Genomic DNA, 18,680 nt, shown 5'->3' on the forward strand with positions numbered 1-18,680 from the left:
CAGGGAGTCAAAACAGAGTGGGTAAGAAAGGGTATTGCCACTAACCAGCCCTACTAAAAAGAAAAACTCATCCTTTTGCATACACCTCTCAAACTCTGCACTAAACACAACCATACCTCTACAGCACTACAAACCGAACACATTACACTTCACCACAACAACTAAACAAACCACGCATATACTCGCGCAACAGCACATGACGCCTACCGACTGAAAATCACACCTATGCTCAGCGAACGGTGTAAACCGAACTGAAGCTGCCAACAGCACATCACAGTTCTCTTGCTCCTTTCTCCCGCTCATTCCCACTAACGTCCACCTCCCCCTACCCTCTTGCTTTACAGATCTGCCAGAGTGCCAAGGGACCACACAGGTGGTGACAGTGCATGGTATAAAAACCTTTAACATAACATTACATAACATTACATAACATAACTAAAAAGTATATTGCAAGTCACTTTGGAGTTCCATGATCGTATAAAGGAACTCTACCTTTGTCCTTGTTCCTCTATTTGGTGATAAAACTCATCGGTCCCTTACAATATCCATATGGTTGTGTGTACTTTATCCAATAGATTCTACAGGGAATGATGACATTTCTTTTTTTCTGGATTACATTTTTTTCTATATTCAATGGCAAGCTTACCTGTGTCCGGGATACCATCTTATCCAGGAAAGATTTCCTTCCAAGTTACAGACTAGTTTTCTGGATTAATACATATTGCCTGCCGGAGACCCCTGCACACCACCAGATCCCTTTCTAAGTCCAGTGGATCAGGCCACTACTACAAAAACTAGACTTCCATAGTGGAAACAAGGAAAGTACGTGTAGGAAGGGCGGGCGATGAGAGCTCATGCCACGTTTTCACGCCTACACCTCAACGTAATCATTCCATTAATGGCCATAAGCGTCACTATCCCAAGACATTCTAAAAGAGGCCTCCTTCTAAGATGCCATGGCAGTCCTTTTTTCTAACCCTCAGTGCACTGTCAGCTTGTGGCGAGGCTTACGATTGCTTAAAATGTCCCCCTTGGCCCACGTCCACACACTCACTATACATAGATTCTCATATGCTTTTCATGTTTTCAATGCCTTTGAACGGCCCAACAGTTTGTCTCTCAGTGAGTGTAAAGTTGTTTCCAAGTACTAAGTCAATATTCTCCCCACTGACCGCCAGAACTCACTCCCTCACTCACTAAACATGGACCTCTGCTATGTCCATCTTATTTTCATAACGTTTTAATATTTTAGTGGACTCAAGCCCATTCGTCTCCGCTGAGACTTCCTCCCAGCACCGTTTCGCATTTTGCCTCCCACAGCCTTTTGCCGCCTTTCAGCATCCTCTCCCCTCTCTTTTGACCCCAACTTTCCTTCCTACCCAGAGCTTTGCTCATTTTCAGACATTATCGGTTGCGCTCAGTCTTTAGGCCGCCCTCCTTGAGTGCATCGCTACACTATACATCTCCCCTCGTGACTATAGCCAATGATAGTTTTTTTGTGACTGTCTGATCTCAGGAATGCACGGCAATGGCACACTGAACTACAAGTATGGGAGGACCCTGACCTGGACTTCCTAGAAATCTTAACCCACTACATTCTTGGATTTGAGATGAGAGGCATGGGGTGGCCCTGCAATCACCTCCTCATGGATAGTATCATTTTCGGGGTACCAGGACCATTGCCACAGGCTCATCCAGAGAGGCAAGTTTGGCTCTGTTCTTCTTTCCCACTTCACATCCTCTGAAAGCACGAAACTGCAATGCACCATTCTAATGCCTTTCAAATGGAGGCCCGAATTGTCTGTTGGTAATGACATGATTAGCCTAGAGCATGGGCCTGCAACCTTTGGCTCATCAGGTGTTTTGGACTACAAATCCCAAGAGCCCTGGTCAGTATAGTCAATGGTGAGTGATTATGGGATTTGAAGTCCACAACACCTGGAGAACCACAGGTTGCAGACCCCTGGCCTAGAACATAAAGACTATTTCCTCTCTCCTCACAAAAACGTCCCAGTCAGATTGTGCACCTTCGCTCGGTAGCTCTCTGGAAATGCCACTGGGAGTGCCCCAATTAGATATTGACGTAGGGGGTTGAAGCTTTGTGCCTTCCCTCATAGCAATATATTCAGGAGCGCCCGCCTTTGCAAAGTTTGCCTAATCTGAGCCAGTAATAGCTTAATTTAGCCTACATTATCTGGTCACCACCCCTTGGAAAGTAGACCCCCAAGGTATCTGAAGAAAAGTCTAGCCCCACTTCATCTGCTAACCTTTATAATCAATGGTATGACAACCTGTGGAAAGTGGCAGGATCTCCAATGTGTGCCACATCATCCTGTATCCTGATAGGCCCCCGAAGTTCACAATTATTTCCAGGATTACAGGGAAGGAGCTGTCAGGATCCCTCGCTGAGAACACTGCATTGAGATCCTCATAATGAGTGACCCCATTTAGTTCCACCCCAATACTGATTCCTTCTTGCATATCCTTCTCAGAATAAACTACATAAGTAGGTGAAACACCAACAGGGACCAGAGGCATCCCTGGCGCGTGCCTCTAAAGATCTGATAATCCTCATGCATCACACCGCTCATTACTACTAATGTTTCCAGTTTCTTGTAAAGGAAACTGAAGATTCTTTTCAATGCGCTATTCGAGTCTGAAGGCCTCTAACGTTAACAAACGATTTCCCTGCCAGCATCTGCAGCAGGCCCCCGAATTCAATCATTACCTCCCCGTCCATCTTCCTCATCACAGTTCTTGCTCTATGAGGTGAGTCCTCTCCCAGGACACAGTTGCTCCACAAGCCCCATAAACAAAAGTTTTGCTCTTCCCATTTTTCCTTTAACTCCTCCAGTAACCAAGGCAACAAAAGAACACACACAATGGTCTCACAAGTGTTTGCTTACCAAGTGGTTTAAAACCAGAATGAGGCAGAGGATGTCAGTGACTGTCACGAGGAGCACCTGGACTAGGAGTAATGAGGATTACTGAATTTCTGAAAACAGCTCCATATTAATCATACATCTTAAGTGTAATTTATGATGGGCTCTCAGTTACATTTGTGTAATTTTAAGAAGCTTGAAAACAAATATAAACAAGTATAAGTAAAGGGAAATTTAAAAAAACGAAAAACGTGTTGCCTTGAAATGGATACGAATGTAATCAGTATATTTTACAACAGCCTTGCAACTTGAATTCAAATGTTCTTATGTAGCCTTCTGTTGATATTGCACTTACATTTAAAAATCATGCAGTACATATTGTTTCTGTTGAAATCACGGAGAAATTGCAAAACTGAAATTAGATGGGTGGGAAAATATGCTGCTAAAATAACGTGATGGCCCATACCTGTGATTTGATTTTCGATTTCCCCTTGCATGTGCAAGGATTCCATATAGACAGTGCGATTGCCGATAAATCGAGCACACGCAATCCCTCTGTACGGTTGACAGAATCCATCCTCTTCGAATTCATCACTGAAATCAGTAGAAACGAGAATAACTCAGCAAGCAAGTCGGCGCGTGCAGTGCATGCTATGCCCGCTAGGCGGAGCTCGAATTCCACTGTGGTTTATCTTGACACTGCAAAGATTTAGTATGTAACAATAATGACATCACGTCTCATAGGCATATCCAAAAAATACAAGAACTTCGTCAAACCTTGAATGGAAGGAAGGCCGTTTTTTTAAAGTTTTTCAAGGCTGCGATTTCACATCAACGTGCAAACGTTGCTTTGAATTATGAGGACGTTGTGCAGGCCGGGTTAATCATGAGCAAAGCTTGTTTCTATTTGCCAAACTTGCGCACATCTGAGCTTTCACCTATGTACCACACAGAGGTAAATTACCACAAACCACTGGGCGCACAGTTTTGTATCGTGAGGCGAAGAACACTTACTTAATCACTGCACAATGTCCTTCTTCAGGTAGGCCCCCGTAAACTACAATGCTTACATGTTATGTTTCTGCATTGGGGTCTAGGGAAGCTCACAATGAGAAACCCCCTTCCCTTCTAAAATTCGGCCTCTGTCCCAGTGTGGAACCCAATGGAGTGAACGATGTCGCAGTCATTTTAACTTCGTATTCATATTTTGGGGCTCTCTGAAACAGTATTCATGGTTACAAACCCGTTAAATACTAGGGGGACTGATGAGAAAAAATAAATGAACACCACTGCAAACGTGCATTATCAGGGGTCGGCAACCTTTGGCACTCCAGATGTTTTGCACAGCAACGCCCATTATTCTTATCCAGTGGTCGAAGTGTACGGAAAGAAGTAGTGGAGCTGTGCTCCGCACTGGCTTGCCCATGCTCCCCACAAACCCCATCGCCACGCCCCTCCCACGCACCAAACAAACCCTCCATCCCAGGCTGTTTAAGGGAAAGTTCGGTGCAGTGCACTAAAAGTGCAAGTTTCAACTGTTTCCTACACTTTTCTAAAATGAAACCATTCTGGAACGGTTTCTTTTTCTTTTTTTAAATAAAAGTTTAGGAACAGTACAACTTAATCTAAAAAGTAGAGGAGCACCGCTCCCAACTGCTCCTGTGCACTTCGACAACTTATCCAGTATGGGCAATGGTGAGGGATCACAAAATCATAGTCCCACACATCAGGATTGCCGCAGGAGGCAGACAAGCCCACGAGCCCACCTATCACAGATATATTTGTCAAACATAAATAAAGAGCGATTATTATCCCATGTTCCCTGTTTTTCATGCAAAGCAGCCAGGAACCATCTATATTTGAAGATTTATTCCTCTAGGTTTCTCAAAAGAGTTCAATGGAAATAATCCAGACTGTCGATCTATGAATGATAATCTTCAACTAGAAACTAATGTATATGGTAATTTTAAAATGTGCCTTGCTTGGTAAGAAACGTATAGTATTCCTATTTTGACTACAATACACAATGGAAGTGATCATCAGAAATGGACAATGACAAGTTTTAAAAAATAAGACCACAACGTTAGTACAATTAAATCATTCTCTTTTTTAATTAGCTTCTTCTGCTTATATACACCCCATTTTGTCTCTCAGAATGACTTTCCTTATTGAACAGGGTCCTGCTCAGATTAAAACCAATGTTCTTTTTATTCAGTGAGTTCCTGTTCAATTTGGAGTGCTGGCCACTGATTAGTTGGTGCTGCTCCCCCTGCACATGTGTGCACATATGCTAATGATAAACAAGAAATAGAAAATAACAAACACACCTGAAGACCATGTAGCCTAGTCCTTTGGTCTCTTCCACGGTCTGTCAGAACTCCTGCACACAGCTGGAGCCAATTCTCACCCTGTCATCTGCCCCTTATAGACGCATGGATGGCAATATTCCTGCAGGACACATGCAATGACATGATGTATGATTCCAAATACCAGGACTGTCCCCACCTTGACTATGCCCCCTTTTGCTGATGATCTCATTCTACTTTTAACCACAAAAAAACAGAGCACCCCTCCACATTCAAAATATATGTGTTTCCCTCTGTGCACCTGACAATGTGACCCTCATCCACAAGGAGGGAGACAAAGAGAGAGTCAAAGAGAAAGACATCAAAAGAGACAAAGAGGGGGACCAAGAATGAGACAGCGAGAGACAGAGGGATAGCAAACGAGGGAGAGACAGAGGAAGCGAGCGCCAAGTGAGGTAGAATGCTAAACCAGCCTATGCTATGCCGGGTACTCATAGTTTTGTAAAAACTTGATAATGTGGACATTCAGTGCACTTATCGAGGCTTTGCCAGCCTAACTGTGAGTACGATGAGTGTTCGAATCCTGCTGTACTGGTCGAACCCTGCATGGTGTATTCACACCACGTATAACAATATAAGGAACGGTTGGATAGCCTTCAAGCTCCTATCTTCTATACAATTGACCAGGTTCAATGATGGCAACCTGGAGAATATATAAAAGATGCACATTGGCCATTTTGTATCACATTTACATGGTTACAACAGTATTACTATAGCACTGTAGCCTTTATATATGGTACTTAATTACCCTAATTGCTGTGACTCGCCAAATCTTAGAAAACCGACAAGATATTGTTAAGGACATGAAAAAGACTTAGGAGGGTCGAAACACGTGTTGGCTGTGCTTGATAAAATATATGAACAGCAGGTTTTTCAACATGATCAGACATTACACGTCTTTATATAGTATTGGAATATGGCATTTTTGTTCTGTCTATACTTGGGATGGACCAGCGTGGGAATGCTATAGGCATTCTGCCACGACTTTACTCTAAGCTACCATCTGGGATATGCTCCCAATCAAATCTCATGTGCATCCACTCTTTCCATAAAGCCTCCTTAGGTCGGTGACCAACTTTGCAAAATAACGTTCCACCTTTACACTTAGCGGGTGACCAAATGCAGTCTGTGGCCCATGCAGGTCCTAATGGCGCCAATCACTCTCCTCTCCCCTGTCCCCAGTTCCTTTTCTGGGTGACATTAGTGTGTAAATGGCACTTTGTCAACATTTTTCAGAGTCGGTTTGTTGTCACCACTCAGTAAAATAATGTTTGTGTGGGGATGTTATTAGTCCTGAAGAATCTTCCCCTCTCGAGCAAATTGGATCATCTGCCAGTATCCTCTCTCCCAGTTCCTGCTCCCTTAAATAATGCAGTGGGAACAAAACGTCCTTTGTTCTAAAACGTCATCATTAATGGCATTTCACACAAATTGTGCAAGCGCAAGCATGAGCACGTTATGCTCACAATGAGTAAGGGCAACTAATCACCATGTTAGGACACATAGCGATAGCTTAACAGGGTGACATGTGAACGTAAATGACTGTGGCAGATGGCATTCCAGGTTTTTGTGATTTCCATCCTGACAGCTTCATCCTGATGGGCTTTCAGGATATCCCTCATTAATATTCATGAGAAGAATTGTGCATACATTTAGAATCATTGTGTGCAAATTTATCAACCTCTCACAGCATTAGCATGCCTGCACCCCGGCACACACACTGCCCCTCTGGATCGAGTTCGCTCCTCTCTTTCCCCAAATCTCCTAACAATGATTGCCTCCCTCAAACCTACTTCTTACTATGATGATATCATTCCGGCCTCCATAATTAAACAATTGATGGGCCCGGCACTCAATGTGCTCCTCAGCATCATCCATGCCTCCCTCAAAGAAGGATCACTCCTGGACACACTCAATACTTGTCTCATACAACCTCTTCTGAAAAGAAACAACGCTAGAGCCAGACGACCTGGCCAACTACATGCCATTACAAAGCTCCCCTTTATTGGAAAAATCTTGGAAAAAGTACACAACTACTTGCCAGAATCGAACAACTCCACTTCCGAAATTACTATCAGTCAGGGTTCCGCCTAAAGTGTACCATTAAGACAGCAACCATTCAGGTGGTGGATGACGCTCTACAAATCATGGATAAGGATGACTCATGCCTCCTCGTCCTCCTTGACCTCTCGGCTGTATTCATCACCATCGACCACTGCATCCTTCTTTCCCTCCTTGCTGACAGGATGGTATTCTCTAGCACTGTCCTGAATTGGTTTACCTTTTACCTCTTAGGTAGACACTAGGGCGTCCAGATTGACTTGTGTTCTAACTGACTCCAGGTCGCCTGCATAGAGCTCCAAAGCTACATCCTCTCACCAATCCTTTTCTACCTTTACATGGAGCCTGTGGGCACTCATCTCAAAGATCCCAATATAGCCATCCAGCATTACACAGATGATAATCAGTTGTACATGAGAGTGAATAGCGAGCAGGACATCATTCGTCTCTGGGATTACCTAGCCATCATCTGAACTGGATGTCGACTGCCTGTGGAAATGGCAGTTTCTGTGTCCCTTTTCATTTTTCAATGTAGTACATGACTTTTAATTTGCCCACTGTATTCAGTGTATTGCATGACTTCATTTTCCAAAGTATTGGGTGTTTTATTTCTCCAAATGTATTTTGCTCTGTGTCCCCTGCACTGTGGGGGGGGGGGGGGGTTGTGGACCCAAGCCATGATCCATCCAAGAACCAGATCTACCTGTTGCTCCGCTGCAGCCTGGAACCCCTTTCAACTCTTCTTCTCACTTGCACCTGCCCGATAATTTCTATCTCCCCTTTGTCCTGACATGAAGCCTCTCTGAACCCTGCAAAACGAGTTGCACTTGTTGTGTCCATCATTGGTGGGGGGCTCTGGAAAGCCACTTGTCCATACCCTGTAATTATCCTGCCCTCTGCCAAGTCACCGAGCTAGCCCCTGACCTCTTGCACCCTTTCGGGGAACCTCCTCCATTCCCCAGTCCTGCAATTAACCTCCCCTCTGGGCCCCAACTGCCCTGCACTCTATAATTTCAACTCCTCTGACCAGGGAATCACACAGAATACCTGAAAAGCTGTCCAGTCATTTGGTCGAAAGAAAAAGGTTGACAGGACAAATGGTCGACACCATTTGGTCGAAAGCCAAATGGTTGAATTTTTTTTTATTTATATACATATATTTTTTAGGTTTTCGTTTAGGGAAAAAAAGGGTTTTTTTGAAAAAAAGGGGGTTGGGGGGACCTCCCCGCCCCCCCCAAAAAAAAGTGAAAAGACAAAAAGAAAAGACAAAAAAAAACAATTTCGACCATTTGGCTTTCGACCAAATGGTGTCGACCATTTGTCCTGTCGACCTTTTTTTTTTCGACCAAATGACTGGTAACCCCTGAAAATGTGTGCCCAGCCATGCATCCCATCTCCTCTGGAAACCACAAATAATGTCAAACAAACCAATTGCATATGTTGTGTTCCTGGGGGGAGGGATGGTGGCCCTGGAGTGGGTGGGAGAAACAGCCTTATAAGGGTCTGTGGACAGTGGACTGGGGGTCTCTTTTCTAGCTGCTGGCGATGTGTGCTGACCCTTGTTCCCAGTCTACCATTCATTGTCTCCCTCTTCCCCAAACTGCTCTATTTCTCCTCTCTGCCCTGTTCCCCCTGGTCTCTCTCTCTGTCTCTCTCTCTCTCTGTCTCTCTCTCTCTCTCTATCTCTCTCTCTCTCTCTCTCTCTCTCTTTCTTTGTCTCTTTCTCCCTCTCTTTCTTTGTCTCTTTCTCCTGCTCCTTCTTTCTCTCTTTCTCCCTTGCATGCCCCTGTGTGCGCTCTATCACTGAGCAACCCCTATTTCACTGGGCACCCCCTCTTTGTACCTTCCTTTTTGTTTCTGACCCCTCTCTCAGCCCTCTGCCTCTACCAACCCCCTTCTCCCATTTCCTCTCCAACCCTTCACTTTGGATCCCTTGACCCACCGACCCCTGCATCCAAGAGTACTCCCTGGGCCCACGCGTTCCATGCCAGTGGGTATGCTTAGTTAGTATGCCTGCCATCAATGGCAAGTCTTGTGCCCGCATGCCAGTGTAGACAATCACATGTGTCCAGTGTGCCTAATTTGTCCTGTGGCAAGGAGTTTACTCCTCTTCCGGTAATAGAATCTGCTCCTGGTTTCTACAAAGACTTTGGTGCCTTCATTGTGTTGCCACTTTTTAGTGCAGCCTGCTTGTTATTGCCAGATGGTGGTCCCAGTCAGTCTGTGTACACAACACACCCCCACCGGGTCTGTAGACTCCCTGATCCACAACTGTGGCCCTGACTGAGGTCTCCCACACAGCCTCCCCCATTTTGGCCTGTCTCCCACTTCCACATGCCTACCTCAAACCAAACCCATCTGAGAATGAGTTTGTCCTCATTGGTCCACCCGCTAAAAAACAACTTGTCCAACAATGGCTCAATGATATGCACCTAGAAGGATTTGATCCCCAACTCTCGCACTCAGCAAAATCCTTAAGCTTCACCATGGACAGGAATCTGTCCTTCCAGAAACACATGACCAAGAAGGCCCAAAAAGCCTAGCTGAGAATCTCTACCTTTTGAAAAATCAAACCCTTCATCCAGCCACAGGACCTCTGGACCGTAGTGCAGGCCCTTGTGGTTTTCGCACATTGATGGGGGAAATGCTTTCCTCTCAGAGCTCTCAGCTATTCGCTTGTCTACCCTAAAAACAATCCATCACGCTGCAGCACGTCTTATTACGGGAACACAGAACTTTGACTTAATTGCCCTCATCCTAAACAAACTACATTGGCTTCCACTCCAAGCTAGGATACTGTTCAAGACTGCATATATCCTCTACAAAGCAGTCACGAGTAGCACACGAGCGTACCTGGTGGCATAGCTCACCATATCTAGTGGTACACATTCCTATTGTGGCAAATCGACTAACTGGCTTGAATCACAAAGAGAGGACCTGCAATCCTTCTCTTGTCATGCAGCCACCCTCTGGAACTCAATCCTGGTGTCGACTCGGAAGGCCCCCACAATTCTCCAATTTCACGAATCTCAAAACATGGGTCTTGACCAAGGACTAATTCCAATGGACGCACTTAGCTACACACAGACCTTACAGTACTGCGCTACTGTTAAAAGATGCCAGCCCAAGTGCCAGCTACCCACTCTATGTACAGTGCTCTGCTGCTCTTAAGCTAGGTACATGCTTTAAACCATAAAATAAAATAAAAATAAAATCTCATGAATATTAATGAGGGATATCCTGAAAAGCTTAAATGTTTCCAGCCCTTGCGGCCTGCGGTTAGACAACCCTGGAAGATGGAGCGATGCTTAAAACATTTCACACCACTTGAACACATTCCTTTCCAGAAAACCTTCTGGCATCCCAGAGTATGGAACAATTCAAGAGGAGAGAAAAAGAGACGCTTACTAACATGAAACCTGTAGATACAAGTCACAGAGAGGTGAAGCACCGTCTCAGAGTGGGATTGTAGTTTTATTTCCCCACATCCTGGCTGGAAAGCTACAAGTACCGGCTACAAAATAATGTCAGACTAAACAAATATTCTCCGGATTTTTACAACTATACTTGCCACACTTAAAAATAAATAATGAAAAAAGCATGATTGCTCGTTCAGTCTACTCACACTACAATATTATAAGTCAGCCGAGAACCACTGCTAGGGGCAGGGTCTTGGCAATCATACATAAATCACTCTTGATTTATTTCAATTGCAGCAAGCAGAATAGAAAGTGAAGAAAGACAACTGCACGCCACTCTCATCGCAAACAATGTTAAAAGGCCACTGAAGCATGGCAAGGCCGCCCCTGTTCACTGACTTTCTGAACCAAAGCAGGGTCGTCTTCATCTGTGGGCCTCGAGCGTCAAGAATAGAGGAGCAGCTGATATAGAAGGCCTTGGGGCAGGCTCTACATGGGCCTATGGAGGTGGTGACGGTAAATTATGGGAAGGGATGTCCTGTTGAGTGTCTGCATTTCTTTCATACTCCTGCAAATGGAAATAAATGAATAGAGTGTGGCATAATCCTCGTCACTGGGTACTAATAACATGCCATCCTTACATCGTAAACTATCAAATTGCTATTTCTAATGACAAAATAGAAGAGCATTCACTGAATCGTTATGTGGTCCATGTCAATCTCCCTCACTGATGACAATACATTTTTTGTCACATATCAGCCCCAAGACCTAGTCTTTGTGTTTGTTGTCCCAATGTCTGTGCTGTCACTGGTGGTTATTTTTCATTCTTATTATTATTATTATTATTATTCTCACCCGGGGAAGGGCGCTGAGCCAATCAGGTGGCTGGAACAGGTGGCGGGAATATACATTCTCTGCAAGCTGTTTCCAGCCACCCGAGGCCTTTCACCGGGTGGAGACATTTTTTATCATTTTGAATGTGGGGAGGCAACATGGAGCCTCTCCCAGTTGCCTGTAAAATCAAACCGAACCTCTTCCGTACCCCTCCTAGCCTCCCCACTCATGTGCAGGTCCAGAGCTTTATGCTCCAGTCCGGCGCACCACCTGTTCCGCCCGCAATAGAAGCGGAAAAGTGACTATGGAGGCGGCCATCTTGGTTTCATTTCTTTTTTTTTTTTCTAACTCTGGATATAGGAAGAAAAAAAAATATTTGCACCACGAATAAACCCCAGGGTGTGAAAGGATTTCACCCCAGCTGCATAGCCGGTAACAGCCATGGCCAGCCCCCACAGTGGGAGTAAAAGCCATATTCATTTCATTATTTCATAATTAATGTTCCATAAAAACATACATATCAAAGAAAAATTATAAAACTTATAAAACAATGAGACTAATTCAGAACAACAATGAAACATCCTTAATAGAAAACATGTTATGTTAGGTACATTTGTATAGCGCACGTTTGCATATCGACAGATCAACAGACCCCAGCTTGTCCTTTAATAATCGGAATAGACTTTGGTTCTAAATCGATCTCTACGAATATCTGGACATCCTTTTTATACTGAAACATATCAGTCACCAGCCGCACTTCACTTTGTGTTTAGAGCCACAGGATTTCTCACAAATGCCACTGTTTTTCCTTTGCTCTGATCTCTTAATTGAGCCACGTCCTTTCAGATGACAGCCTACTGGAGTTGCACAGGGCACACAGGTAGGTTTGGGCTGGCTGTGCTGATGTGACGGAGCAGGCAAACACATACAGCAGGCGGGTAAACAAGAATGAAGAATAGACCAGGTAATTCAGAACATCGGAACAGGAAGAAAGGTGCAGACCTCAATGGTGAATAAGAAGGGATGGGAACCATGCACTGGAAAAACAATGATAAATTCGACTAGAGGTGTATATACAGGTTGGACTAGAGACTACCCACAGATAAAAGGGAAGCTCAGTGCCTCTATGTAAGTTACTTTTACCGGCACCACTCCCTGCAAGCCCATGGAACGGTACAGCAAGAGTGGCTTCTGTGTCTGGACCCTATGGCCCAAACAAGCAGTGTACTCACACGAGACAAACTGGTATGCTCCAGCCAGAACCTACAGTGGAGGCCTTCTGAGGGAACAGGACACAACACACTGTTACATTAAATTCACTATAGAGTACAAGTAAAATAAGACAAAGGAAGGGGCAGCGATTGCCTGCTGGGAAACCCAGCAGCCAAACTCTGAACAAAGCAATAACAAAAGCACGAGTGAAGACAAGAACAGTAACAGAACTATCTAGGGAAGAATATGCAGTCCAAGTAAGCAAGGTTCAGGACAGAGACCAGGAATGAAAGAGGAAAAGCAAATAGAAAAGAATCTAAGTCCAATGGTACAGGAGAGTGGAACTGCAGACTAGAAACTATGGACCGGAATCAAGGAACAGCAGACTGAACTGTAGACTAGGAACAAGGAAACCTCAGGACTAAAACTCTGGACTAGGATAACAAGGACTGGACTGTAGGATGTAACAGGAACACAAGGGACTGTAACTCTTGGCTAGAATAACAGGGGCGGAACTGACGTCAGAGAACAACGACACTCAGGACTGGAATCTAGGAAGCTAAAGCCAGTAAACACAGACTGTGGGCACAGAGCAAGGAACTGCAAGCATGGAGAAATATAATTGGTAGTAGGGAGCAAAGGGCTGCAGGCAAGGAACAGAAGACCACAAACAGGAGAGCAGGGCTGCAGTGCAGGAAGCACAGAGGTGCAGGGCAGAAGACAGGGGAGAGTAGGCAGAGTAGTTGGGCTGCCAGGCAGGGAGCACAGGGCACTGGAGCAGGAGCAGGTTCTGGCAGCAACAGGAAACAGCAACATTCTGAGGATTCAAGGCACAAAGGTCTGGGAGCAAATTCAATGCAAGAACCCTGTGCTCCTGCAGGCAGCTGGTTAAATACTAACCCGCCCTGTGCTGAAGCAGGCTCATTAGCACCACCTGGAGCAGCACACCTGAAGGTAATCTGCCTCCTGCCTCTCTGGTCCTGGGAAAGTGAAAGCAGCACTGATCTCTAGGGCTTCTGGGGATTGTGGTTCCAAGACTGATGCATAGGAATAACTAGGCAAAGAGAACTGCCACAAGGTGCATTATGGGAATTGAAGTCCATTTCTTTTGTCGGATATACAGATTTGTAAAAGGAAATGTTAAATAATGATGTAGGCTCTTCTCCGAATATGTAAGAAAACACCCTGCGGGTCTGCAGACAGCACCACCCAGAGGGAGAGATGCAGAAACATGACACTCCTGCCCTGTATCACTCCTAGTCATTTTTTGCTTTGGATGCCCTAATAATGTACCATGAAGCAAGGCATGGCAGGGAAAACTAAAACTCATGGTTCTCCTAAAAGTTACTGACCACAAAAGCAATGAGAAATGAAAGTTAATGGCGCAAGAGATATGAGATCACAATATCTTAACAAAGCAGAAAAGTTAACACATTGATCATAGCGACAACAGTGCACTTCTTTGACTACCAAATTATGAATGCACAGAAATTCCTTTTTTTGAACATTGTTTGAGAACGTTCACAGCCAGAGGCTTTTATGCCTAACTGCCTGACCCTCAGGACCATGATGCATTGAGCTCCCCTAAAGGACTGTTTGGAATTGTTTAAGAGCTTTCACGGCCAGGGGCTTTGCATGCACAACTACCGGACCCTCAAGAATGTGCTGCCATGTAAGGCTGAAAAAAATCAGATGATTTGGATGGAGATTGATTCCACTCAAAATTCCATATCTTCTCCTGCCACTCCAATAGTATTGTGATTGGTCGGTTCTTCTGAGTAATTTCGACTGGCAAAATCCTTGATGTTAAGGTTTTGTTACCTATCTCCTGATTGATGAAAGTAGTTGCATAATTAACAGGCCAGGTGACTGCTTCGATCGGAAACATTCTATGTAAGCAATGCACCAGAGAGTGGAGTCATCTCTTTGGAGGGCACTTTATAAAACATGATCAGGATCCCAGAGCAGGATAGGATCCAGAGAGCAGAGGACATCAGTGGGAACACTGATCATAGAGTTAAAATCAGGAACTGGGCACGAGACTATAAACCCAGATCCATGACCGCTGTACGCTAAGGCAAGACAATCATCCCAGTGATATCTGAGGAGCTACTAGAGAAATTGGTAGCTGACAACTACCTAACAGGCAGCACCTTCAGTTCTAAATGTGCTTCATCATAAGCAGACGTACGACAACAATGGACCAGCAGACCACTTATTACATGTTGTCAGGGGCTCTACAGGCCACGGTCCTTCTATGGCACCTGACAGGGGGTCATTACACTATACGCCTAGAAAGCCCTTTTCCCTGGATATGATGTTTGTTTTTAGAGCAGGCTTAAAGGCCTGGAATTTGATTGTGTTCTTAATATTAAGGCATAAGGATTATTAGGAAAAAAGTAACAATTTGTGAACACTGGAAGGTGTCTGCCTTCTCTGCACTGTAAACCCTACCCCAAACACTTCTGACCCTTCAAGGCAATAGCTAACGTATACATTCTTTGAGTGGTCAAAAGAATATTAAAAAAGTATCCATAGGCTGATCTGAAATTGATCAAGTTCGACCTATCCTGAAATGTACATATGCAATCCAACTATTGGGAGTAGTGGACCCACAGTTATAACAGTATTTGTTGTTAAATAGTGTAGGAGATATTGATGGGGCATCCATTAATGCAGGTACGTGTTTCTCCCACCAATCAAAAGTGCCACACCAATATACCTATTTGTATTATTCAATCTAGCCCTGTCTATGTACCATATCATACCACGTAGATCCCCCAACCTGTGCCATAGATAGACCAAGACTCAGGCTGATGCGTAGAATTAATATATATTTATTGATGACTAGGGACATTAATATTTGTACAACATCTCAATTCACGCCCCCTCACTCTATGGCCCAAATGCTTTGCTTTCCTAACAATTCACTTTTCACACAAATATAACACACTATTTGGTTCAGGAAAACACAGATCACAGACTCTTTAACCTCAAAACATGTACAGTTTTCCTTCATTGGTTATTTCTACCCTGGTTACATAGAAAAATAGAAACACGGGTCTATAGAATACTTTAGATACTGGGGTCACTCTCAAAATACTTTTAATGTACAGAATTGTGCAGCACCCTACACATGACATAACCATTTACCTTCACCATATACTTTGCATGGGGTTCACCTTATAACATGTAGCACCTTGAAAACTGACTGGATCATGCATTTGGCAAAACACTTCACATGAAGTTTAATTTAAATAACATACAGCACTTCTCTATTGACAAAAGCAATTTCACACATGCAGTGCTCTTTATTTTTAATCTCCATGCATGCTTGGCAATGCTAGCGGTGTTGGAGCACTACAGACTTTTAAAAACAAAACACTTTATATATATATATATATATATGGAACCCTTTTTCCACCACCATGCAATGAAGAATCTCTCTTCTATCAGGGGTCACTTTCTCACCCTCTGCAGAGATGTGCTTTTAAATCAGTGACTTCACTCTGATTTAAGTTGGCAAGACACTTTTCTGCCCCAGCACAAACCCAGATATTAAGTTCACTATGTAAACCCCTCTGCTTTAAAGCAAGGTTGGGGGAATATGGTGGAGTTGGGAATTTCTTTTTTATGCATCCCTCCCTTTATGGAATTTTGGGGCTGGCAAAAAGAAATAGGAGTACCCAATTACTTTAACAGACTATATTTCTATCCACACTTAAAGCAATGTTGTTGATATCAAATTTCAACAAAATCACCACGTGCCAGTTGGCTATATTAAATTATTATTTAGTAAAAATTTTAAGGATCTACATGGTCTGCCCACCCAATCAATAAGGGAAGATATTACATCAAAGGGATCCCCACAAGATTTGGATTGGTTGGACAGGTTACTTACAAAGAATGTCTCTGGGTTTTGGGTTCAGGAAAAGACACCACCATCTAGATCATCTCATGAGGAAAGGACAAGGATCTGGTTAGATGACCTCTCCAGGTTCAGTCATGGAGACCTCCAGAATCCATCCCTTTATTTGCCTTTCCAGGTTCCCTCCATCAATCCTTCCAGCACTTCCTACTCAGATGATTTCCGACAGCTCTCCGCTTTTCCCATTGTGCGTCTCCTTATAAATATTTAACCACTCCCAAACTTATCTAAATTATCAGGTGCCATCTTATTGGCTCTTGATTTGGATTGGCCATCTCCTCCCATTTTCTCTGATTAGTGCCTTTTAGTTACTGGTTTCCATTCTTGGTAGTTTATGACTCCACCCCTTTAAAATTGCATTTTAGACCACTTCAGTTGTGACCTTAAAAACGACATTGCAAAAAATGTATTTACAAATAAGAGTCACAATCTATATAGGGCGTCATCAGAAGTTGGGCGGTAGCCCTTAATTGCGGCAGTAATGCTATTAACGTTGTATTTAAGGGTTGGTCCAATCATGAGTCTGGTGGAAAGTTGGAGTTTTACCTCCAGCTTTTTGCTGGAGGTAAACATATCCACTTTCTGCCTGCTTTCAGCACTATTAGCACAGTGCTAATTGCACTGCCGCTAATAGCAATGAAAAACCCCATTGGGTCCAGCAGATCCAATGGGGAATGGGGATTTAGCGCCTTTCTGCTACTCGTGATCCGGCGCTAATAGCACAAGACTGAGTAGCAGTAACGCTATTTGCATGGGTGGTATCCCGGCGCAATTACTGCCCGGGATACCATCAACCGCATGATGAGGCCCTATATGCAAACCATTATGGTGTGAATTATGGTTCCCAAGATAATGGCCAAAGTATGATCCTGCATACACATCTATGTAAAAATTATTGGCATGCATATTTTTCCCTTCAATTAACTGACTTATTTTTGTTCCCAAGATCTGTGTCTAGAACTGGGCTCTGGCCTTTGTTGACCTACGCCTTCCATGAAAGCACTTAACATATCATTCTCCGTGGGATGATTGACCACCTGTTTCTTTTCTTTCAGAGCAGATAAAGACAACCCCACCCCCTGACTCATGTGACCCCTCTGTTTCCTGTCAAATGTGAACAGCTCAGGGAGAGGGACCAGGCATTTGAATTTTAATTCAACTATTTTCCAAAGTTCAACCCATTAAGGGTTGCCTCTCTGTTTACACAGTTGTAGGCACATTAGCCCCATACATTGCTTGCAAGCCAGGCTCTACCCCTCTCCCTGGCTCAGGTACAGCTTCAAAGACAATCTCACAGTCTGATAAGGTTAGGGGGTAGGTGAGCAGTTCTTGGCTTCGAATCAAATGGGGAACGGTCTCTTTGGACTGAACACAGCATCATTTATTCATGCACTGAAAACTCATACTTTTAAATGTTACAATGTTACAATATATTTACACATGAGGCCTTTTTATAATGTAATTGCATCAGGCCAACTATGTCCAACGTCACATTATAACATACATTTGAATGGTTCAGGCCAAGGAGTTTCCTCTGTAAACAGTTCCTTTCAAACCAAAATGCAAAATGTATTTGTTTCAATGACATCTTTTCTCTGTTTTAGTAAACCTGCACTTTGGGCATCAGTCATACATATGTAATGGAAAGTAGTTTCAAGCCTTTGCACTGGTCACTTAAATACTGGGCCCATTTAGTGTTTGTATTTCTCTTTCTACGAAAACAGAATTTTGATGTTAGGCAGTTGCGAGATGAAGGCTGCCTTTTTGTCTGACAGCCAGCAGCATGTCTTTGAATTCTCTTCCGCAGTGTAGTTTCATACTTAAAATGTTCCTTGTTCCAAGGTGAACACTGCACACATTTCCATGGTCTCTCTATTTTGGCAAATGAACCAGCATCTTCTTGGTTTTGCAGTTAAAATAATATGCAAGCATTTTCTCTGCCATTCCACGGTGTGCTTTCCAATTCCAAAGTATTTCT

The 18,680-nt window shown here is 43.8% G+C and overlaps 1 protein-coding gene across 1 annotated transcript in view; it reads right to left on the reverse strand.

The window, feature by feature from the left end:
- Positions 1 to 18,680, reverse strand: part of ROR1 (receptor tyrosine kinase like orphan receptor 1) — an 871,402-nt gene that overhangs the window by 67,694 nt on the left and 785,028 nt on the right. Inside the window, exon 5 of the mRNA XM_069641996.1 lies at positions 3,349 to 3,476. Within this exon, the coding sequence (XP_069498097.1) occupies positions 3,349 to 3,476 (128 nt within the window). The remainder of the gene's footprint in view (positions 1 to 3,348; positions 3,477 to 18,680) is intronic.

The sequence above is a fragment of the Ambystoma mexicanum genome, chromosome 1q (assembly GCF_040938575.1).
Source record: "Ambystoma mexicanum isolate Mex_15411 chromosome 1q, UKY_AmexF1_1, whole genome shotgun sequence".
Classification (NCBI taxonomy): Eukaryota; Metazoa; Chordata; class Amphibia; order Caudata; family Ambystomatidae; genus Ambystoma; species Ambystoma mexicanum.